This window comes from Lampetra planeri, chromosome 51 (assembly GCF_965212315.1).
Source record: "Lampetra planeri chromosome 51, kcLamPlan1.2.h2, whole genome shotgun sequence".
In the NCBI taxonomy this organism is placed as follows: Eukaryota; Metazoa; Chordata; class Hyperoartia; order Petromyzontiformes; family Petromyzontidae; genus Lampetra; species Lampetra planeri.
Genome location: NC_136157.1, coordinates 5822754 through 5847689, shown reverse-complemented (window position 1 = coordinate 5847689; position 24936 = coordinate 5822754). Strand labels below are relative to the sequence as shown.

General features: G+C 55.3%; 1 protein-coding gene across 1 annotated transcript; it reads left to right on the top strand.

Annotated features, from left to right (window-relative positions):
- The first annotated feature begins 1078 nt into the window (after nt 1-1078).
- LOC144734560 (glypican-6-like) lies at nt 1079-24472 on the top strand. The gene is made up of 10 exons (XM_078616806.1): nt 1079-1229; nt 10653-10814; nt 12442-12574; nt 13890-14145; nt 16125-16296; nt 17629-17930; nt 18849-18998; nt 20046-20185; nt 20819-20994; nt 22458-24472. The coding sequence occupies exons 1-10, from the start codon at nt 1079-1081 to the stop codon at nt 22676-22678; spliced, it is 1863 nt and encodes a 620-aa protein (XP_078472932.1). The 3' UTR covers nt 22679-24472.
- The last annotated feature ends 464 nt before the right edge of the window (nt 24473-24936 follow it).

The following is a 24936-nucleotide window of genomic DNA, read 5'->3' as shown; positions in this document are numbered from 1 at the left end:
AGTGTATGTGATGAGTGTGTGTGTATGTGTGAGTGTATGTGTGTATGTAATGAGTGTGATGAGTGTGTGTGATGAGTGTGTGTGTATGTGTGAGTGTATGTGTGAATGTAATGAGTGTGATGAGTGTGTGTGTGTGATGCCAACCTTCTCAGTCAGTCAACCCATAGCACCTGGGTCTGTCAAGTGACCTGCCAGCGAGCCTCCAACACTTCATGGCCTCGAGGTGCACCTAGCCTGGCACAAGCACCATGGTGACATCACCACCGCTTATTTGTCGAACGGGATGTTGTTGTTGGCGCCTGTGCGTGAGCTCATTCGAGTGTGCGAGTGTCTGTGTGTTGAGTTTTTGCGTCGAGACATTGCACTGTGAGAGACCGTGGGTTTGCGTGCGTTTGTGTCAGATGCATTGTGTTAGATTGAAGTGTGTGTGTGTATATGAAGTGTGTGTGTGTATGTGATGAGTGTGTGTGTGTAAACGTCGCCACGAGGGAGACAAAGGCGGTCGGGCGTGGTGCTGACTTCCCCACCGCCTTCTATGCGCGCGACGTGCCGGCCTTAATGGGTGCTCGCTAACAGCACTTGCCGCACGGAGCCTGCGTGGGCTACACGGGCCACCTTTGTCTTTGCGAGACGGGTACCACCCCCCCTCCCACGTGACCTGTCCCTCATCCAGCAGTGGATTGACCCTGACGGCTGTTGGCGTTCTCAGCCCGTGGCCTCGATCCCAACGCAACGGAGATGACCACGTGACCTCCCCGTCAGTGCGCGAATGCACAATCCGAATATGTATTACTGGAGGAATCCGATGAGCTATGAAGCTCTTTAGCGCGGATGTCTAGCAACAATGTCTCTGAGCCGTGACCTCTTCACCCCCCCTCGCCCCTCCTGCCCTCCCCCCCCCCCCACTTTTCACCCCCCCCTCCTCCCGCCCCTCCTGCCCCCCCCCCCTCCTCCCGCCCCTCCTGCCCCTCCCCCCCACTCTTCACCCCCCCCTCCCACCCCTCCTGCCCCTCCCCCACTCTCCCCCCTCCCGATGTTATCAACTCCGACAGCTGCCCGGACACTGGTCACGTGCGAGATGACGCGCTTCTGCGTCGTGGGGCTGCTCTGGGCGCTGATCTCCGCCGGCTCCTGCCTGGGAGCGGACCAGCTCTCGTGTCCGACGTTTCGCAGGGTGACCAACCAGGGCGCAGCGGGGGCCGTTGAAGTCCTTGCCAGGCCGGTGCCAGGTGTGCCACCGTCCATGCACAGTCCTCGTCATCCTCCTCATCTTACTCAGCCTATTCATCCTCTAGATTTGAAGCTTTCGCGACTGCAATGATTCATATTCTCAGGTTTTTTCGGTAAAGTCACGTAGGTGAAAAAATATAAATTTAATAAAAGTAAAATAAAAAATACAATTAAAATCACGACGTTTCGGAGGCAACACAAGCTTCCGTCTTCAGGTGGAACAGTCACAGCACGATAGCTGTATCAAGCGAGACAAATCCCAAGAAACCCGTATTTTTAAATCCTTTATATTAAGTTCACTTGCTTGCTTGCTTGCGCGCTTACGACCGTGCAAATCTTTCGGTCGTTTTTTAACCCACTTCCCGTGATCCAATCGAGCTGACATTTTGCAGACTCGTTGTGCGTGACAATTTATTTTCGTCAAAAAATGTTTCCATAACTTTACACTTTTTAGGGAAATTTTTTTTATATTTAATTACCAATTGCTTAATGGTGGCAGGCAATCATCTGACCCATAGGTGGCAGCCATCTCAAGCCAGAGGACGAGAGGACTCTAGCCGCCACGCATATAAAGGATTTAGAGTGAAACACTTTGTTTTTACGGGTTAATTTTTTTACTTACGTGACTACCGAAAAAATGTATTCATCATCCTCCTCATCCTTCTCATGCTACTCATCCTATTCATCATCCTCATCATCATCCTCCTCATCCTTCTCATGCTACTCATCCTATTCATCTTACTCATCATCATCCTCCTCATCCTATTCATCTTACTCATCATCCTCAATCGCTCTCAGCGCTCACTGCGGGGAGGGGGCGATCGATGCCAACTCCGGCCGACACTCCGGCAACCTCGCCCAGAGTCCCGGCGAAGGTAGCTGCGACCCTGAGCACGAGGCTCCGCCGCTTGGAACACCTCGAGATTCCGTAAACAGTCAATAAACAAAAGTAGGTTGTAAATAACGGGGGAGTGTTGGTGGTGGGGGGGGGGGCGCCTTGGGAGAGAGGCGAGCTTTTACAGAAATTGAGTCAGAATCAGCTTCGAGTTGCTTCGTCTATCCTGGAGGAATCACGGGTCAGACCAGGTCCCCCCACCACCCACCACCCCCCGCCTACTGAAGTTGCCCCCAAGGGTTTGTAGCGATTCGAGGTCGAGGTTCGACCCAGGCCGCTGGTGCAACCGCCATCGCTCCCTTCCTTCTGCCAGGTCACCTCCAAACGGTCGCGAGCCGGGTGGCTGCTGCCGGCATACCCCGGCACACGATCCCCGACCCGAGTTCGATTCCCCGGCTCGCGGGCCGCCAACAGACAGCGGCGGTTGTCTGAACCGGCCGTGGGCCTCGCTTAGGTCGACTCGGCCGTAAATGAGTGGCTGGTGTGGTGCGTAACAACAACAAAACACTTGATACATCTCTCACTTGATACAGCTGTCGGGCTGTGACGGTTCCACCTGAAGACGGAAGCTTGTGTTGCCTCCGAAACGTCGTGATTTTTATTCTATTTTTATTTTGCTTTTATTAATTTTAAGTTTTTTACCTACGTGACTTTACCGAAAAAACCTAAGAATACGCAGAAAACACATCGCCACCAGGGAGACGAAGGGTTGCCGGGTGTGGTGATGGCCAAGATCTGCCGCTCTATAGCCGTGCCGGCCTTAATAGATGCTCGCTAACAGCAGCCAAACATCTTCTTGGTTCTTTTGCTAAAGTCACGTAGAAGGGAAATAATAAAATAATAAAAATAAAACATAATAAAATACAATTCTCACGACGTTTCGGCCACAATGCAAGCAGCCGTCCTCAGACGCTGTCTTTCCGACAGACCTGTTCTTCACCTGAGCACGGCTGGTAAACCGAAGGACCACTGCCAGTAGCAAAATATAAGAATAAGATTTCGAAGACAATCGATATACTATCAGAGCATGTGTTCGTCACGCACCTGGGGGGGGGGGGGAGGTCAGAGATTTGTGACGATGTGTGACGAGGGGGGGGGGGTTGAGAAATGTGACGTCACATCAAAATGCGCAACACGTTCTACTTTTTAAATCCTTTATATTAAGTTCGCTTGCTTGCTTGCGCGCTTACGACCGTGCAAATTTTTCGGTCGTTTTTTAACCCGCTTCCCGTGATCCAATCGAGCTGACATTTTCCACACAGACTCGTTGTGCGTGACAATTAATTTTCGTGAAAACATTTTTCCAAAATTTTACACTTTTTAGGAACAAAATTTTTAATATTTACTTACCAATTGCTTAATGGTGGCAGGCAATCATCTGACCCATAGGTGGCAGCCATCTCAAGCCAGAGGACGAGAGGACTCTAGCCGCCACGCATATAAAGGATTTATAGTGAAAAACTTTGTTTTTATGGGTTAATTTTTTAAGAAATGTTTTCTCCTACAACATCAGAGTGCAGCGCCACATTAAATACGCACTACAATGACAATAGTTTTAAAGCGATTTTAAGCAGGTTTCGCATGACGTCATTTATGGACGGCCCCTTAATGCAGACACGATACCTTGCAAAAGGTTTCTGTTCGGTGTCGTAACATCTTAACACAACTGTTGTATTTCCAGCAAGGGTTAAACCTATTGTCATACGAAGGACCACTGTAGCTCATTTGATGCTGAGTCGACCTAGGGGAGGCCCAGGACCGGTCCAGATAATCACCGCTGGTGTTGGTGACCCTGAGCAGGAATCACAAACTCACACGCAAAGACAAAGATCCCCCCGTATAGCTTACACAGACTGTAGGGGCAAGTGCTGTTAGCGAGCACCTATGAAGGCCGGCACGGCACACGAGGGGGTGGGTGGCCAGCACCACGCCCGCCCGCCTTCGTCTCCCTAGTAGCCACATTTACACACTGCACCAGATACTCATTTGAGGCCGAGTCGACCTAGTGGAGAGGGGGGGGGAGGCCCGTTTTAGATAAATCGTCACCGGTGTTGGCCGCGAGCGGGAATCTTAACTCGGGTCGCCGGGTTCGTAGCGCAGCGTGGCCCCTAACCGCTGCGCCACCGCTCGTTCGATGCGAACGCGTGCGTGACCGCGGCTGTAAAACTCGCTCGGGTAACCCCTCGAAACAAACCCCCCCCCCCCTTCGCCACCGCGGGGTTATCGACCCAGCTTGCCAACAGCCCCCCACGGCCAAGAGAGCCCCCCCCCTCCACCCCTGTGCTTTAACTCGGACCGTGGAAGCAGCGAGTCGAACCCTGCAAGCTCAGCGGATAACGGTGGCCAGGAGATGTTAACTACCTCGCTTGGTGTGCAGGTGGTCGTGGGTTCAATCCCGACCCTGCCGCCTGCTGCTGTATATTTGGAGTTTGCGTGTCTCTCTCATCATCATCATCACGGTGGCTATGAGATGTTAACTACCTCGCTTGGTATGCAGGAGGTCGCAGGTTCGATCCCCACCCTGATGACTGTTGTATACAGGGAGTCCCCTACTTACGAACGGGTTAGGTTCCAGAGTTCTGTTCGTAAGTCGATTTGTTCGTAATTCCAGCTTTACTCCCGTCGATTTCAAACGTGTTGTACGGCGTGTACACTAAACACGGGGAATGGCTTTAAAAGTTGTATAATCTCCTGTAGATGCCACCGGTTCTTCGCGTTCCGCAGATGTAGATGCCACTGGTTCTTCGCGTTCCGCAGATGTAGATGCCACTGGTTCTTCGCGTTCCGCAGATGTAGATGCCACTGGTTTTTCGCGTTCCGCAGATGTAGATGCCACTGGTTCTTCACGTTCCGCAGATGTAGATGCCACTGGTTCTTCGCGTTCCGCAGATGTAGATGCCACTGGTTCTTCACGTTCTGCAGATGTAGATGCCACTGGTTCTTCGCGTTCCGCAGATGTAGATGCCACTGGTTCTTCACGTTCTGTAGATGTAGATGCCACTGGTTCTTCACGTTCTGCAGATGTAGATGCCACTGGTTCTTCACGTTCTGCAGATGTAGATGCCACTGGGTCTTCACGTTCTGCAGATGTAGATGCCACTGGGTCTTCACGTTCTGCAGATGTGGATGCCACTGGTTCTTCACGTTCTGCAGATGTGGATGCCACTGGTTCTTCACGTTCTGCAGATGTAGATGCCACTGGGTCTTCACGTTCCGCAGATGTAGATGCCACTGGTTCTTCACGTTCTGCAGATGTAGATGCCACTGGTTCTTCGCGTTCCGCAGATGTAGATGCCACTGGTTCTTCACGTTCTGTAGATGTAGATGCCACTGGTTCTTCACGTTCTGCAGATGTAGATGCCACTGGTTCTTCACGTTCTGCAGATGTAGATGCCACTGGGTCTTCACGTTCTGCAGATGTAGATGCCACTGGGTCTTCACGTTCTGCAGATGTGGATGCCACTGGTTCTTCACGTTCTGCAGATGTGGATGCCACTGGTTCTTCACGTTCTGCAGATGTAGATGCCACTGGGTCTTCACGTTCCGCAGATGTAGATGCCACTGGGTCTTCACGTTCTGCAGATGTAGACGCAACTGGTTCTTGACGTTCTGCAGATGTAGATGCCACTGGGTCTTCACGTTCTGTAGATGTAGATGCCACTGGTTCTTCACGTTCTGTAGATGTAGATGCCACTGGTTATTCACGTTCTGCAGATGTAGATGCCACTGGGTCTTCACGTTCTGCAGATGTAGATGCCACTGGGTCTTCACGTTCCACAGATGTAGATGCCACTGGTTCTTCACGTTCTGCAGATGTAGATGCCACTGGTTCTTCACGTTCTGCAGATGTAGATGCCACTGGTTCTTCACGTTCTGCAGATGTAGATGCCACTGGTTCTTCACGTTCTGCAGATGTAGATGCCACTGGTTCTTCACGTTCCGCAGATGTAGATGCCACTGGTTCTTCACATTCTGTAGATGTAGATGCCACTGGGTCTTCACGTTCTGCAGATGTAGACGCAACTGGTTCTTGACGTTCTGCAGATGTAGATGCCACTGGGTCTTCACGTTCTGTAGATGTAGATGCCACTGGTTCTTCACGTTCTGTAGATGTAGATGCCACTGGTTCTTCACGTTCTGCAGATGTAGATGCCACTGGGTCTTCACGTTCTGCAGATGTAGATGCCACTGGGTCTTCACGTTCCGCAGATGTAGATGCCACTGGTTCTTCACGTTCTGCAGATGTAGATGCCACTGGGTCTTCACGTTCTGCAGATGTAGATGCCACTGGGTCTTCACGTTCTGCAGATGTAGATGTCACTAGTTCTTCACGTTCAGCAGATGTAGATGCCACTGGTTCTTCGTGTTCTGCAGATGTAGATGCCACTGGTTCTTCTTGTTCTGCAGATGTAGATGCCACTGGTTCTTCACGTTCTGCAGATGTAGATGCCACCACCGCCATATATTGCGCGGCGGTTTAACTTACGAATCTCGGTCCGAACAGGCAACTGGACACACGGACCAGGTTTGTTCGTATCTCTGAAAGTTCACAAGTCGGATGTTCGCTAATAGAGGAGTCACTGTATTTGGAGTTTGCGTGTCTCTCTCTCCCCGTGGTCGTGTGGATTTTTCTCTGAGTCCTCCGTTTTTTTCCATTCTACATTCAGAATCAACATCATCACGCGGTTAGAGTGTTTGGTTGCTGTCAATGTCCACGTGATGGGCCATTTCGTTGAGCTATCATTTGTGTGCCAGGTCGCTTCTGAAAAAAAGAGCTGCATAGCTCAGTGGGCCTTGCCTGCTAAAATTCTAAATAGTTGATTTTGTTTTTAGTTTAACAGTTTCACAATCGGCTTCTTTTCCGGGGTATACGTCGTTGGTCGTGTGGGTATAATGTAAACAAAAATGTTATTTACAAACCGGCGGGACGTTGAAATTCCAAGCAAAATATTCCACGATATCTTTTTTTAATTCAAGGATTTCTTTGGAGATTAATTCCATAAACGACAATAACAACAACAACAACCGCCATTCATCACCAAGAGGCGGTGACATCACCGGTGACATCACCGCCTCTTAGCCCGTGCCAGGCTAAGTGCCATCGCGTGAAATGTGCACGGCTCCCTGCTGGCAGGAGGAGGTCACGGGACAGATCCATTTACCGTGGAGTGACCGACTGAGATGACTGGATAATGCACCACCTGTGACCCCTACTGTGCCAGCTCGCTGCGTTTTAGCTGCCCGGCGCTCCGCTCGTTGTTGTGAGCGTCGCTGCTCCGTCCTCCGTTGTTGTATTCAGACTCGTAGAGAAATAAGTAAAATATTTTTTTCAAACTTTTTTAAAAACACGCTTTAATGAAATGTACGAGTAATGGAAGAACTCCACGACTCCAGGAAGTGGCCCCGAAGCTTGCCATGACGTAAGGGGACCGTGGTCAATTAGACCCAAGCCGAAACATAACATGTAAAAAATATTGTTTAAAAATATGTATTATTTTGTATGATAGAAAATAGTATTGTCATCACTACGACACAAGTATACCAAGTTTGCAGACGATGCCACATTGGGAAGTGGGTTAAAATTGAGTTACGAGATTTGAGGATACAACAACGACAACAACAACAACAACAGAGTGAGTTAAATGAAAGCGTGTAAGTAATAACGCCGAGATTCGAGCGGTGAACGGGACACCACCAACTTGTAGACGTCTCGGGAAACGGGGTTTAAGTGGCTAAGTGGGCCACGCAAGGCACCTTGCACGCAGGCCGAGATGTTAAGTGGGGGGCTTTGGTGGACCAATAAAGTTATTTTATTTAAAATTCTCTTCCGGTTGCATTCCGATGACGTACACGTAGGTATACGTCATCGGAACTGGGAAAGGGTTATCACGAACAGCCCCCCCCCTCCTCCCAACTACTGGTCTTCCCTCAGAATGTTAGTTACCTCTCCCTTGTTAGTTACCTCTCCCCCTGTCCCTCTTTCCCCTTGCCCTCTCTCTTTTTCCCCTCTCTTCCTCTACCCCCCCTCTCTCCTCCCTCTCTCCTCTCCCCCTCTCCCTCCCCCTCTCCCCCTTCCCCCCCTCCCCCCTATCCCCCCTCCCCCCTCTCCCCCTTCCAATATAAAGCTTCAAGTGCCCCCGCACGTGGCCCCCACTTGGGGGGGGGGCAGCGAGCTCCCCTCTCCCTCCGCCCACTTGGTCCAGTTCACGGCCGCGCCAAATTCGGGGTTCCCCCATCTGCTCGGTGATCGCCGCCTTGATGATGATGATGAGGAGGAAGATGATGATGGGGATGAGGAGGATGATGATGAGGAGGATGGTGATGATGAGGATGAGGAGGATGATGAGGAGGAGGATGGTGATGATGATGATGGTGATGATGATGAGGATGATGATGATGAGGATGATGATGATGAGGAGGAGGATGGTGATGATGATGAGGATGATGATGAGGATGATGATGATGATGGTGATGATGATGAGGAGGATGATGATGATGATGAGGAGCTCACCCGGTTCCTCCCGATCCCCCGGGGACCAGGCGAGGGAATCGATCGCGGGGGGCGGGGGGCGGGGGGGGTGACGCAAGGCCTCGCGTCTGCACACGGCACTGCCGTCGATTGATTGATGGCTGTCTGTGCCTGTGCGTGTGGTGTGTGTGTGTGGGGTGTGTGTGTGAGGTGGAGTGTGTGTGTGTGGGGTGTGTGTGGTGGGGTGATGTGTGCGTGGGGTGTGTGTGTGTGTGGTGTGTGTGTGAGGTGGAGTGTGTGTGGTGGGGTGGGGTGCGTGTGTGTGGGGTGTGTGTGTGAGGTGGAGTGTGTGTGGTACGGTGGGGTGCGTGTGTGTGGGGTGTGTGTGTGTGGGGTGTGTGTGTGAGGTGGAGTGTGTGTGGTACGGTGGGGTGCGTGTGTGTGGGGTGTGTGTGTGTGTGGGGTGTGTGTGTGGGGTGTGCGTGTGTGTGGGGTGTGTGTGTGTGTGGTGTGTGTGTGGGGTGTGTGTGTGGTGTGTGTGTGTGTAGTGGGGTGGAGTGTGTGTGGGGTGTGGTGGTGTATGTGTGGTGGGGTGGTGTGTGTGTGTGTGTGGGGTGTGTAGTGGGGTGTGTAGTGGGGTGTGTGTGGTGGAGTGTGTGTGTGGGGTGTGTGTGTGGGGTGTGTGGGGTGTGTGTGTGTGGTGTGTGTGTGTGTGGGGTGTGTGTGGTGTGTGAGTGTGTGGGGTGTGTGTGTGTGTGTGGGGTGTGTGTGTGTGGGGTGTGTGTGTGTGTGTGGGGTGTGTGTGTGTGGGGTGTGTGTGTGGGGTGTGTGTGTGTGGTGTGGTGGGCTGTGTGTGTGGTGGGGTGCGTGTGTGTGTGTGGGGGGTGTGTGTGTGTGGGGTGTGTGTGTGTGGGGTGTGTGTGTGTATGATGTGACAGTGCACCGGGTAGCGCGCTGGCGCTACCAACCCGGCGGCCCGAGTCCGATTCCCGCTTGCGTCCCAAACAACAGCGGCGAATACCTCCAGGGGGGCCTCCTCCTTCTGCCTCTAGGTCGACTCAGCCTCAAAAATACGCACCGGGGAGACCCCAATCGGTACCTCGGGGGGGGGGGGAGCGGGGGAACTTTGTTGTTGTTTCAATCTTCATTTGAAGCTTTCGTGAAAGCAGGAATCCATGCTCGTTGGTTCTTTCGGTAAAGTCACGTAGGTAGAAAAACACTAGATCACGACGTTTCGATCGCAACACAAGCAAATCGTCATCAGGTGGGACAACCACAGCAGCAGGCGAATGGCAGAGGTCGCAAACGGGTTTTGATTCCTTACCCGTACCAGTACCCGGCCGCACCAGGGTCGCAATCGGGTACCCGATACCCGTACCTTACCCGATACCCGGCTACTTGTACCCGGCCGGGTATCGGGTAGGGTACGGGTATCGGGTACCCGATTGCGACCTCTGGGATGAAGCCATGTTGCAGGCACGGGTGGGTTGATTATAGGAACTTGGATTGTGAGAAGAGTCAAGACGTTGGGAAATGAGTGACAAACGGTTACTCACCAGTGACTCACGGCCTACCCGTACCCGGCCGCACCAGGGTCGCAAACCCATACCCGTACCCGGCCGGGTACGGGTAGCCGGGTATCGGGTAGTGTACGGGTATCGGGTAGGGTACGGGTATCGGGTAGGGTATCGGGTACGGGTAGCCGGGTATCGTGTAGGGTACGGGTATCGGGTAGGGTACGGGTATCGGGTACGGGTAGCCGGGTATCGGGTAGGGTACGGGTATCGGGTAGGGTACGGGTATCGGGTAGGGTACGGGTATCGGGTACGGGTAGCCGGGTATCGGGTAGGGTACGGGTATCGTGTAGGGTACGAGTATCGGGTACCCGATTGCGACCTCTGGCAAGAGGTCTGCCGTGGCACGAGGTTATATAGTAGCAGTAGGGGGGGGGGAGAGAGGGGGGGAAGGGGGCGTGGCAGGAAGTAGACCCCGTTGTTGTTGTTGTTGTTCTTCTTCTCACCCCACCCACCACCACCCACCCTCCCCCACCCCCACAAGGCCATCACTTGTCGGTGTGCCGCCCGCGCGCCCTCTCCTGCTGCTCGCGCTCCGTGGAGGCCCAGCTGGGCCCAGCCGCCCGGCTGGACCTGCAGCACCTCGTGGAGGAGAGTAGCCACTTCCCGCTGGCCGCGTTCCAGTCGCAGTACAGCAAGATGGACGGTAACGCGGCTTGCGGCACGCGGCACACGCGGCCACGTGGCACGGTTTGGTCACTTGGTCACTTCCACTTAGCACGGTTTGGACACTTGGCACGGTTTGGACACTTGGCACGGTTTGGACACTTGGCACGGTTTGGTCACTTGGCACGGTTTGGCTACTTGGCACGCTGCTGCTGCTCGCTGTTGTTGTTGATCTCAGTTTGTACCACCGGACGTAGCCGACCCCGCTAAACGGAGGTTGCGGGGGAAAGGACACTAAACTATACGTATCTGCGTGAATCTGTGGGTCTCTGCGTGAGTCTGTAGGCGTCTGAGTGAATCTGTGGGTCTCTGAGTGAATCTGTGGGTCTCTGCGTGAGTCTGTAGGTGTCTGAGTGAGTCTGTGGGTCTCTGCGTGAGTCTGTGGGTCTCTGCGTGAGTCTGTAGGTGTCTGAGTGAATCTGTGGGTCTCTGAGTGAATCTGTGGGTCTCTGCGTGAATCTGTGGGTCTCTGCGCGAGTCGGTGGGTCTCTACGTGAGTCTGTGGGTCTCTGCGTGAATCTGTGGGTCTCTGCGTGAATCTGTGGGTCTCTGCGTGAATCTGTGGGTCTCTGCGTGAGTCGGTGGGTCTCTGCGTGAGTCGGTGGGTCTCTGCGTGAGTCTGTGGGTCTCTGCGTGAATCTGTGGGTCTCTGCGTGAATCTGTGGGTCTCTGCGTGAATCTGTGGGTCTCTGCGTGAGTCTGTGGGTCTCTGAGTGAGTCTGTGGGTCTCTGCGTGAGTCGGTGGGTCTCTGCGTGAGTCGGTGGGTCTCTACGTGAATCTGTGGGTCTCTGCGTGAGTCTGTGGGTCTCTGCGTGAGTCTGTGGGTCTCTGCGTGAGTCGGTGGGTCTCTACGTGAATCTGTGGGTCTCTGCGTGAGTCTGTGGGTCTCTGTGTGAGTCTGTGGGTCTCTGCGTGAGTCTGTGGGTTTCTGTGTGAGTCTATGGGTCTCTGTGTGAGTATATGGGTCTCTGTGTGAGTCTGTGGGTCTCTGTGTGAGTCTATGGGTCTCTGTGCGAGTCTATGGGTCTCTGTGTGAGTATATGGGTCTCTGTGTGAGTATATGGGTCTCTGTGTGAGTCTGTGGGTCTCTGCGTGAGTCTATGGGTCTCTGCGTGAGTCTATGGGTCTCTGTGTGAGTCTGTGGGTCTCTGCGTGAGTCTGTGGGTTTCTGTGTGAGTCTGTGGGTCTCTGCGTGAGTCTATGGGTCTCTGCGTGAGTCTATGGGTCTCTGCGTGAGTCTATGGGTCTCTGTGTGAGTCTGTGGGTCTCTGCGTGAGTCTGTGGGTTTCTGTGTGAGTCTGTGGGTCTCTGCGTGAGTCTATGGGTCTCTGCGTGAGTCTATGGGTCTCTGTGTGAGTCTGTGGGTCTCTGCGTGAGTCTGTGGGTTTCTGTGTGAGTCTGTGGGTCTTTGCGTGAGTCTATGGGTCTCTGCGTGAGTCTATGGGTCTCTGTATGAGTCTATGGGTCTCTGTGTCCGTATGCCATCCGCGCGCCCTCTCCTGCTGCGCGAAAAATTTTCAAAACCACTCACAGATTAACACGACTGTCTATCATCATCTCTCTCTTCTGTCCTACCCCTTCCTTCACCCCCCACCCCCTCCGCTAGACTACATGGGCGACCTGCTGCGGCGTGCCGAGGCCTCGCTGCACGACATGTTCGTGCGCTCCTACGGCGTCATCTACACCCAGAACGCGGACCTCTTCCTGTGGCTCTTCTCCCAGCTGCGGCTGTACGCCGGCGTGAGCGCCCCTCCCCCGCCCGCCCCCCCCCAGCCCCCCCACCGCCGGACCCCCGGCGGGCCCTCCCCCGAGTCCCGGCGGTCTCGGCGCGGACCGGACGCCGACGCCGACGCCGGCGATCGTGGACGGAGGGGCGCAGTGCCGCTCGCCGACCGGGGAGGGAGATCTCCCGGGGCGGGGGGGGCGACGTGGGGAGGACGACGGTGGACGGCCAGAGCCGGACGGGAGGACGAGGAGGAGGAGGAGGGAGTCCCCCAACATCCACCCGCGTGGGTCGGAGGCGGAGGGGACGCTGGGAGAGGGGAGAGCTGACGAGGCATCGAGCGGCGCGAGGGCGACGGTCGTCCTGGAGCCGTCGTCACGGGAGACGTTGTCACGGGAACCGTCGTCACGTGAGCCGTTGTCACGGGAGACGTCGCCACGGGATCCGTCGTCACGTGAGCCGTCATCACAGGATCCGTCGTCACATGAGCCGTCGTCACGTGAGACGTCGCCACGTGAGCCGTCGCCACGGGATCCGTCGTCACGGGAGCCGTCATCACGGGATCCGTCGTCACGTGAGCCGTCGTCACGGGATCCGTCGTCACGTGAGCCGTCGCCATGGGAGCCGTCGTCACGGGAGCTGTCGCCACGGGAGCCGTCGTCACGTGAGCCGTCGCCACGTGACCCGTTGTCACGGGAACCGTCGTCACGCAGTGCGGTCCAGGATGCACGTGAGTGAAGCGTGTCGTGGAGCGGTGGTGCTGAGTTAGCGCGTCGCGCAAACGAACCCAGTGACCCGAGACCAATCCTCACTCACGGCCAGCAACACCGGTGACGATTATTTGAACCAGTCCTGGGCCTCCCCTAGGTCGACTCAGCCTTACTATTATCGATGGTTGTGCTTTCCCCCCAACTGCTTGCTGTCGATGTTCTCAACGCAGAATCGGCACTGAGAGGTTTCTCTTTCCAACGTTGTTCTGTTTCAGGCATCCAAGCACCGATTTTCATCTCCTTATCATCATCACCATCACCACCGTCAGCATCTTCGTCATCATTTTCTTCAACCGCATCATCATCATTATCATCATCCTCACCACCACCATCATCATCATCTTCATCAACCTCACCATTACCACCACCACCATCATTCTTATCACTATCATCATCATCCTCACCATTACCACCACCACCATCATTCTTATCACCACCACCATCATCATCATCTTCACCATCCTCACCCTCACCATTACCACCACCACCACCATCATCATCGTCCTACTCATTGACCCCATCATCGCTCTTCTCGTCATTGTCGTCGTCGTCCCGCGCCGCCGCCGCCGTCGACCTTGCCGAGGTGATGTCGGAGTTCTGGTCGCAGCTGCTCGAGCGAATGCTGCAGCTGCTCAACCCCCAGTACCGCTTCTCGGACGGCGACCTCGAGTGCGCCGTCAAGCTCGCCGAGAGCCTGCGGCCCTTCGGCGCCGCTCCCCGCAAGCTGCTGGCGCAGCTGGGCCGGGCGGCGCTGGCCACGCGCTCGCTCACGCGAGGCCTGCGGCTCGCCGCCGGAGTCGCCAACGCCACGCGCACGGTCAGAGGCTGTGTGTGTGTGTGTACGTGTGTGTGTGTACGTGTGTGTGTGTCCGTGTGTGTTCGTGTGTGTGTGTGTCCGTGTGTATGTCTGTGTGTGTGGGTCCGTGCGGGTGTGTCCATGCGTGTGTGTGTGTCTGTGTGTGTCCATGTGTGTGTGTCCATGCGTGTGTGTGTGTCCGTGTGTGTGTCTGTGTGTGTGTGTCAAGGTGCACATGGCCTGGCACAAGCGTCGTGGTGACGTCACCGCCACTTAGTAGTGAATGGCGGTTGTTGTTGTGTTGTTGTTGTTGTGTGTGTCCGTGTGTGTGTCCATGTGTGTGTGTGTCTGTGTGTCTTTTCATCGGTTGCTCATGATCATTAAGGACCTTCATGATGGTGAGCGGGCCCCAGTAAAACTACATGGCCGGGAGTCGGAGCCATTCCCTGTACACCTTGGGGTGCGACAGGGATGTCCTCTGGCTCCCACATTATTTAACATCTATTTCGACCACGTAGTTCGTGAAGCCTTCAATAGCTGTACCGGGGGAATTTCCATCTGGTACAGAAACAATGGGAGGCTGGTCGATGCCGGGTGCGGTCAAGGGATGGCTCCCTATTGCTCAACCACGTTATATATGCCGATGATCTGGTAATTGCTGCTCACTCAGAGGAGGAGTTGGAGGCGCTGCTGCTGAACCTGGAGCTTGCCACTAAGAGGTGGGGCCTTACCATCAGCCCCACCAAAACTAAGCACCTGCCTGGGTATTTTGTACCATCGGACACTCCACCCCCACAACTCCCAATTGGTGATGGGGCAGTTGTGGAGAGAGTGGAGAGCTTCCCATACCTGGGCAGTGTGCTTATGACCGGCTCCAGTTTATCAGCAGAGGTCTCGCTCCGAATCAGTCGAGCGGCAATATCTCTTCATCAGTTGCGTAACGCTGTGTGGAAGCTCCCTGGTCTGTCACTCGGCACGAAGCTTGTGTAATGTGAGGGTGCACCTGGGTGATTAAGTGGTCACACCTGATTGATAATGATTGACTCTACCGGTCCAGGCCCATAACCAATGGGGAGAGGTGTAGGGGCGTGGCCCTGACGTAATGCGAAGGTTACACCGGGAAGGAGATGATTGGCTCTGCTGGCTTCAGCCACAGCCAATTGGGGGGACGAGTTAGGGGCGTGGTCCTGGGGCCGTAGGATGGGATCTGGAAGATTCCAGGGAGGTCACCCAGGACTGGCTGAGAGGCACCACGTGACCCAGGGATTAAAAGGGGCGGAGATAGGAAACACGTGGTCAGAACTGGAACGAAGGGGGAAGCCACGCAGGAGCGCGGGGTCCAGAGCCTGCCACGTGGCAGCGACAGTCATCTCTCTCTATCCCTCCCTCTCACGCTGTCTGTCAACAGCGTGAAGGAGTCAGATTGCAGAGGAGTCCGTACGATGAGAGCTGTGGAAGAAAGCTAATAAACAAACCTGATTCCAGAAGTTGCCTCCGCGACCTTTATTACACTTGTGAAACATTGACCCCTATAATCGAACATCTTCGCTGGTTAGAAACATTTAGGCTGGCCTGCCTACAATCCATCCTGGGTTTAACCAGGCTGGATTGTCTCCTCCCCACGTCTCCCCACGTCTCCTCCCCACGTCTCCCCCCCCCCCCCACGTCTCCTCCCCACTCCCCCCCCCCCACGTCTCCTCCCCACTCCCCCACACGTCTCCCCCCCTCCACATCTCCCCACGTCTCCCCACGTCTCTCCCACCCCCACGTCTCCTCCCCACTCCCCCCCACGTCTCCCCCCCCCCCACGTCTCCCCCCCCCCCCCCCACGTCTACCCCCCACTCCTCCCCACGTCTCCCCCCCACGTCTCCTCCCCCTCCACGTCTCATCCCCACCCTCCCCCACGTCTCCCCCCACTCCCCCCCGCGTCTCCCCTCCCTACGTCTCCTCCCCACGTCTCCCCACGTCTCCCCCTCCCCACGTCTCTCCCCGCCGTGCAGGTTCCCCTGTCGGCCGAGTGTGTGCGCTCCCTGGTGCGCATGTGGTACTGCCCGCACTGCGGTGGCGCCACTGCCGTGCTGCTGCCGCCCTGCCACGCGTACTGCCTGAACGTGCTCAAGGGCTGCCTGGCGCACACCGCAGACATGGACGCAGCCTGGAACAGCTTCATCGGTGAGCACCGCCCGCCCGCCCGCCCAGCCCTTCCTTCCCACGATTCGCTCCCCCCGATTCGTTCCACTGTTTCATTCCCCGAGTCATTCCACTCAATCAGCCTGGAACAGCTTCATCGGTGAGCACCGCGGGACAGCCCAGCCCTTCGTTCCCACGATTCGTTCCCCCTGATTCATTCCACTGTTTCATTCCCCGAGTCATTCCACTGAATCTGCCTGGAACAGCTTCATCGGTGAGCACCGCCCGCCCAGCCCTTCCTTCCCACGATTCGCTCCCCCCGATTCATTCCACTGTTTCATTCCCCGAGTCATTCCACTCAATCAGCCTGGAACAGCTTCATGGGTGCGCCCCGTGGGCCAGCCCAGCCCTTCGTTCCCACGATTCGTTCCCCCCGATTCATTCCACCGTTTCATTCCCCGAGTCATTCCACTCAATCAGCCTGGAACAGCTTCATCGGTGAGCACCGCCCGCCAGCCCAGCCCTTCCTTCCCACGATTCGTTCCGCCAAATTCATTCCACTGTTTCATTCCCCGAGTCATTCCACTGATTCATTCCCCCGATTCGTTCTACCGAATTGTTCTCCCGATTAATTCCTCTCGTGCTTTCTCCGATTCATTCCACTGAATCATTACACTGATTAATTTCACTGATTAATTCCGCCAATTCTTCCCCCCCCCCCCCCCCATTAATTCCCCCCCGATCCATTGCACTGACTAGAATCACCCTGCTACGTAAACTTGCAGGAACGACCTCGCTGGGGGGGGGGGGGCGCCTCAGCCGATTATCCTGCAAACTGCTGCCCTTCCCTCGCTGCTGCTGATGGTGACGATGATGACGATGATGATGACGATGATGACGACGACGATGATGACGATGATGACGATGATGATGATGACGACGCTGATGACGATGATGACAACGATGACAACGATGACAACGATGACGACAATGATGACGATGGTGACGATGGTGACGATGACGATGATGATGATGACGATGATGACGATGATGACGACGATGACGATGACGACGATGACGACAATGGTGACGATGATGACGACGATGATGACGACGATGACGACAATGGTGACGATGACGACGATGATGATGCCGATGATGTCGATGATGACGACGATGATGACGACGATCACGATCCGCTCCGGTGGCAGAGTCACCGCGCCCTGTATCATGCACAACCGCGCGTCCTATCCGGGGCTCCCAACTCGCCCGTTCCGCCGAACGTTCACTCCGCGCGTCATCAGCCAAGACCCCTTCTTGCCCGGCCGAGAGCGCGCTAACCACTGCGCCACCGTTCCCCACCCCACGACGCAGACGCGATGCTGCAGCTGACGGAGCGACTGGAGGGTCCCTTCAACGTGGAGACGGTCCTGGCTCCGATCGACGTGAGGATCTCGGACGCGATCATGCACCTCCAGGAAAACAGCGTCCAGGTGTCCACGCAGGTGATCCGCAAGCGCAAATCACGACGGCGATCGCCGCGATCTGTTCACAGGGCGACACTCGAAAGAATTCGGCCGCTTGGCACGCCGTGTTCACGCTGCGGTACGCGGAACGGTGATGCAGTACGCGGAACGGTGATGCATGTGCGTGTGTGTGTACACAGTGTGTGTGTTGGGGGGGCATAGGTGGTGCATTAACCAGTCATCTCGGTCATCTCAGTCAGTCGAACCCGTGGCACCTGCTGGGTCTGCCCCGTGACCTCCTGCCAGCGGGCGTTCGACACTTCACGTGGCCTCAAGGTGCACATGGCCTGGCACAAGCGTCGTGGTGACGTCACCGTCACTTAATGGCGAATGGCGGTTGTTGTTGTTGGGGAGTGGTGGTGTAGCGGTTAGCGCTACGCTGCGCTACGAACCTGGTGACCCGGGTTCGCCCAACTTCGCCGTAGCTGCATCATTCGCAGGCGGCAGTGTCTCCGATTGAGCGCGGCGCTCATCAGACAGGCGTCTCCTCCTGCTGCTGCTGCTGCTACTGCTGCTGCTGCTACTGCTGCTGCTGCTACTGCTGCTACTGCTACTGCTGCTACTGCTGCTACTGCTGCTGCTGCTACTACTGCTGCTGCTGCTGCTACTACTGCTACTGCTGCTACTGCTGCTACTGCTGCTGCTGCTACTGCTGCTGCTGCTACTGCTGCTGCTGCTGCCACTGCCGCTGCTGCTGCCGCTGCTGCTGCTGCCGCTGCTACTACTGCTACTGCTGCTACTGCTGCTACTGCTACTGCTGCTACTGCTGCTGCTGCTACTACTTCTGCTACTGCTACTGCTGCTGCTACTACTGCTACTGCTGCTGCTACTGCTGCTGCTACTGCTGCTGCTACTGCTGCTGCTGCTACTTCTGCTGCTGCTGCTACTGCTGCTGCTGCTACTGCTGTTGCTGCTACTGCTGCTGCTGCTACTGCTGCTGCTGCTACTGCTGCTGCTGCTGTTACTGCTGCTGCTGTTGCTGCTGCTGCTGCTACTGCTGCTGCTGCTCCTGCCGACGGCTTCAGCGAGGGCCTTCGTCGCTGTGTGTCCGCTCCCACGCGCCCCCAGATCTTCGCGGAGTGCGGCATCCCCAACCCCGGCAGGGCGCACCAGGCCGGTAAGGGCGCGGCGCCGTCCGGCTACGGCGGCAGGGGGAGGGTCGGCACGAGTCGCCCGCCGGCTCCCACCGCCTCGCCCAGCACCACCATCGTCCACCTGGTGAGGTCGTGGGTCCCCCTTCCCCACACCCCTCCCCCCTCGGTGTTCAGGTCAAGGTCGTTCAAGTTCATCCCCCCGTCCCGTCCCGTGGGTGGAGTCGTTCAGGTCGGGGTCGTTCAAGTCGCCCCCTAGGGGCTTCTGGTTGAGAAGGAGGTCGCCCGGCAGCGCGAGAGGCTTTGGGGTTCGGGGGTCACCAGCTCGACACCGAGGCAGGCGCGCAGACGGAGACGCCAGCGAACGCGAGCCCGATGCTCCCACGATCCACTCCCTCCCGCCTCCTCTCCCTCTCTCTCCCTCTCTCCTGCGCCGGATTGACGATGCGCCGTTAATTATCGTTCCATAGATCAGCGCCGTGACCGCCGCTTGCCACTCCGCCTGCGATCGTTGGCCGTAATGACTTTGCCCGTAACTCCTCCGGCGGAGCGCGCGCGCGCGTGTGTGTGTGTGTGCGAGAGTGTGCGTGTGTGTGTGTTTGTGTGCGTGTGTGAGCGTGTGTGTGCGTGCCTGTGTGTGTGTGTGCGAGAGTGTGCGTGTGTGTGTTTGTGTGCGTGTGTGAGCGTGTGTGTGCGTGCCTGTGTGTGTGTGTGTATTTGTGTGGGGAGCGGTAGATTAGAGGTTAGCGCTACGCTGCGCTATGAACCTGGCGACCCGGGTTCGATTTCCGCTCACGATCAAAACACCAGTAACGATTATCTCAACCGGTCCTGGGCCTCCCCGAGGTCAACTCAGCCTTAAATGAGTACCTGGTGCGGTGTGTAAACATCGCCACTGGTGGAGACAAAGGCGGCCGGGCGTGGTGCTGGCCACCCACCCCCTCGTGTGCCGTGCCGGCCTTCATAGGTGCTCGCTAACAGCACTTGCCCATACAGTCTGTCAAGGCTACACGGGGGATCTTTGCCTTTGTAGGCGAACGCACCTTTCCGTGGGCACCGGAATTTGAGCCACGTGGTGCCCCCCTCCAACCCCCTGCACCCCCCCACTGCCCCCCCCCCCACTGCCCCCCCCCACACTGCCCCCCCCACATCCCCCCCCCCCCCCGTGGTGCAGGTGCGGGAGGCGAGGGACACCCTGCGCAGGATGAAGTCGTTCTGGGCCTCGCTGCCGTTCAGCGTGTGCAGCAGCGCGGAGCGCGTCGCCGCGGAGATCTCCAGCGAGGAGCGCTGCTGGAACGGGGAGGGGGAGGGCAGGTGGGGCCGTCTCTTCCTTCCCACAGAGCCGTCTCTCCCTTCCCTCTGCCAGCCCCCCCCCCAGAGCCGTCTCTTCCTTCCCTCTGCCGGATCCCACCACCGCCCCCCCCCCCCCCAGGGACACCCCCCTCTTAGCAGGACAACCACGGCGGTTGACCTCCCGAAAATCAGACCGCCACGACTGGGTCTCATCGACCCCCAGAGGAACGACACGACGATGACGATGATGACGATAACGACGATGACGATGATGACGATGATGACGATGACGACGATGACGACGACGACGATGACGATGATGACGATAACGACGATGACGACGATGACGACGACGATGATGACGATGACGACGATGACGACAATGATGACGATGATGACGATGACGACGATGATGACGATAACGACGATGACGATGATGACGGTGACGACAATGATGACGATGATGACGATAATGACGATGACGACAATGACGACGACGATGACGACGACGATGACGACAATGATGACGATGACAATGACGACAATGACGATGATGACGGTGACGACGATGACGACGACGACGATAACGTTGACAACAATGATGACGACGACGACGATGCCTCTCTCTCTCTCCCTCGCTCTCCCCTCTGCAAGGTATCTGCGCGACGTGGTGGGCGATGGCTTGGCCCAGCAGAGGGACAACCCGGAGGTGAAGGTGGACGTCACCCGGCCCGACCTGCAGTCCCGCCGGCAGATCATGGCGCTGCGCGTCATGACCAGTCAGCTTCACGGAGCCTTCCACGGCCACGACACACACTTCGCCGACAGCAGTGAGCACTGCCCCCCCCCCCCCGCCCGCCCCCCCCCCAGACGCGCCACCCACTGTGTTGCCCCCCTCCTTTAGCGCCCCCCTTTCCTGATGAGTAAGGAATGGTGGTGGTGGTGGTGCCTCTTGAGGCTCGGAGCCCTTCTTCTTATAATAATAATAGAGTTTCGATTTAAAGCTTTTGTGACTGCAGGGATTCATCTTCTTGGTTCTTTCGGTAAAGTCACGTAGAAGGGAAATAATAAAATAATATTATATATATTTTTTAATTATGTTTCATTTTTATTACTTTATTATTTCCCTTCTACGTGACTTTACCGAAAGAACCAAGAAGAAGAATAATAGGGGGTTTTTCCCCTTTTTTCTGGCAACAAAACTGAAACCTTTTGACATGGAATCATGTTACTGCATTAACCGCGATACTTGCCGTCAAAAACTCAAACAAAGCCCACACTCTGATAACACGATGCATCGTCCTTGATACTGATTGTTCGAGGCCCTCGGTCGACCTCCGAACCGCCAGATGGCGTGCCCCCCCCCCCCCCCCGTGTAGGCCTCGGCAAGGTAAGGTAAAAGTTAAAAGGTAAAAACAACGAGCCTACCTTTACCCTACCTTTTACCTTACCACAATACAATCACTCTACCCTTACCTTTTACCCTTTAGCAGGTAAGGTAAAAGGTAAAAAGCAACGAGCCTACCTTTTACCTTACCTTTTACCCTTACCCCATACAAATTACCCAATTACAGGGTAATTACTAGGGAACTACTACACATGAACAAGGTTTATAACGGTAAATGCTACAAGGTAGAGCGCTTTAATCATATAGAATACTCTCGATGATTCCAATTTTACACGCTTTCTGTTAACTCACTCTGTCTGTTGTTGTTGTCGTTGTTGTCGTTGTCGTCGTTGTTGTATCCTCAAATCTTTAAACTAAATTTTTACCCACTTCCTAATGTGGTATCGACTGCAAACTTGGTATACTTATGTCATACTGATGACAATACTATATTCTATCATAAAATCCTTTATTATATATTATGTTTCGGCTTGGGTCTAATTGTCCACGCTCAACTGACGTTGGCTGTAATTGGCCACGGTCCCTTACGTTGTGGCAAACTTCGGGCCACTTCCTGGAGTCGTGGAGTTCTGCCATTACGAGTACATTTCATAAAAGCGTGTTTTTAATAAAGTTTGTTTTAATATTACTTGTTAAATGTAGGCCACGGACTGCGCCACGGAGCTTCTCGCGGTAAACAAGGCACCGTATTTACCGGGTAATACTTTGCGCTACCTTTACCCTACCGGGTAATTCTTCCGAGCTACCTTTACCCTGTACCCTTTACCTTACCCCTTGGCATGTCGACATCTTTACCCTTTACCTTTACCCTTTTACCCGGTAAAAAGGGTAAATTACCTTACCTTGCAGAGGCCTACCCCGGTGTGTGTGTGTCCCCCCCGGCAGGCGACGAGTGGGGCTCTGGCAGCGGGGACTGCGGCGGCGGCGAGGACGCGTCGTGCCCGAGGCCGGCGGAGCCGCCCCCACGCGCGTCGCTGACGCCGTCCTCTGGGGGACGTTCACACGACGGGAGTCCATCACGGGCCACTCCTCCCGCGTCCTCGTCCCGTTCCGCTCTTGGACTCCTCTCAGCCGCGCTCGCCGCGATGCTCCGGCGATTGCAATAGGGGTGGGGGTCGAGCGAGCGAGTATGTACGTGTGTACACAGTGTGTGTGTTAGGGGGCATAGGTGGTGCATCAGCCAGTCATCTCGGTCATCTCAGTCAGTCAGACTGGTACTAGCGGTGTCAAGATCGGCCTCTGTAGAGGAGGCTCGTCAAGGACGCTACTACTGGGCAGTTGGAGGCAGTCGCCCTCCAACAACAACGGAGGGTGGAGGAGCGACGCTCACAACAACGAGCGGAGCGCCGGGTGGCTAAAGCACAGCAAGTTGGTACAGTAGGGGGCACAGGTGGTGCATCAACCAGTCATCTCGGTCATCTCAGTCAGTCGACCCGTGGCACCTGCTGGGTCTGCCCCGTGACCTCCTGCCAGCGGGTGTTCCACACTTCACGTGGCCTCAATGTGCACCTAGCCTGGCACAAGCGTCGTGGTGACGTCACCGTCACTTAGTGGCGAATGGCGGTTGTTGTTGTTTGGGAGCGGTGGTGTAGCGGTTAGCGGTACGCTGCGCTATGAACCTGGCGACCCGGGTTCGATTCCCGCTAACGGCCAACACCAGTGACGATTATTTGAACCGGTCCCCTGGGCCTCCCCTAGGTCGACTCAGCCTCAAATGAGTACCTGGTGCGGTGTGTAAACATCGCCACTGGGAGAGACAAAGGTGGTCGGGCGTGGTGTTGGCCACCCACCCCCTCGTGTACCGTTCTGGGCCTTGATAGGTTCTCACTAACAGCACTTGCCCCTACAGTCTATTAAGGCTACACGGGTGGGATATTTGTCTTTGTGTAAGCAGGTGCGCGTGCAGGCGTAACGACTCTCGGCCACGCGGACTGTCGAGGGTTTCTTTATTTTGATCGGTCGCTTCACAGCGACGGCTCTCAGACAGCGACGACGCGAAGACAGCGCCCCCCGGGACCGCGACGACCCCGACTTCCACAGCAGCCCCGAACCTCGCTCCTCGCTCCTTTTTAAATCATTTATATTAAGTTCGCTTGCTTGCTTGCTTGCGCGCTTACGACCGTGCAAATCTTTCGGTCGTTTTTTAACCCACTTCCCGTTATCCAATCGAGCTGACATTTTGTACACAGACTCGTTGTGCGTGACAATTTATTTTCCTGAAAAAATTTTCCCAAAATGTGACACTTTTAGGATTTTTTGTATTTATTTAATTACCAATTGCTTAATGGTGGCAGGCAATCATCTGACCCATAGGTGGCAGCCATCTCAAGCCAGAGGACGAGAGGACTCTAGCCGCCACGCATATAAAGGATTTATAGTGAAAAACTTTGTTTTTACGGGTTAATTTTTTATCCCCGGCGTGGCCATCGCTCCGCCTCATGGCCACGACGCCCTTACTTCTCCAACTCTCTGGCGAGTTCCCGAATCCTTCCTGGAGATTCCAGATCGTTCCCTTCTCTGTCACCTCGCCTGTAATTACCACTTGCGGCTGCTAGCCTTCTATATTGTCTTCACGCCTGTAATTACCACTCGTGGCCGCTAGTCCACGCACTGTCTTTACACAAGTATTAATTTTTCACTGCTAGACGGGAGTAGGCATGTGACCAGTGATTGCCTCTGCCACAGTGAAAGGCTACGCTGGACATGGTGTTGCCGGATGCGGCCATATTTTCAGGATCAAGGACGTGTACATATGTGTGTTCTGCAGATGCCACTGGTTCTTCACGTTCTGTAGATGCCACTGTTTCTTCACGTTCTGTAGATGAAGATGCCACTGGTTCTTCACGTTCTGTAGATGTAGATGCCACTGGTTCTTCACGTTCTGCAGATGTAGATGACACTGGTTCTTCACGTTCTGTAGATGCCACTGGTTCTTCACGTTCTGTAGATCTAGATGCCACTGGTTCTTCACGTTCTGTAGATGTAGATGCCACTGGTTCTTCACGTTCTGTAGGTGTAGATGCCACTGGTTCTTCACGTTCTGCAGATGTAGATGCCACTGGTTCTTCACGTTCTGTAGATGTACTGTAGATGCCACTAGTTCTTCACGTTCTGCAGATGTAGATGCCACTGGTTCTTCGCGTTCTGCAGATGTAGATGCCACTGGTTCTTCACGTTCTACAGATGTAGATGCCACTGGTTTCTCACGTTCTGCAGATGTAGATGCCACTGGTTCTTCACGTTCTGCAGATGTAGATGCCACTGGTTCTTCACGTTCTGCAGATGTAGATGCCACTGGTTCTTCACGTTCTGCAGATGTAGATGCCACTGGTTCTTCACGTTCTGCAGATGTAGATGCTACTGG

What these genes read in the sequence shown, in the direction of transcription:
- LOC144734560 (XM_078616806.1), top strand. Translation starts at nt 1,079, where the DNA reads ATGACGCGCTTCTGCGTCGTGGGGCTGCTCTGGGCGCTGATCTCCGCC. An exon ending in TCGCCAACGCCACGCGCACG is followed by an intron (nt 14,146 to 16,124) that starts GTCAGAGGCTGT and finishes CCCGCCGTGCAG; the next exon opens with GTTCCCCTGTCGGCCGAGTG. An exon ending in AACGGGGAGGGGGAGGGCAG is followed by an intron (nt 20,186 to 20,818) that starts GTGGGGCCGTCT and finishes CCCCTCTGCAAG; the next exon opens with GTATCTGCGCGACGTGGTGG.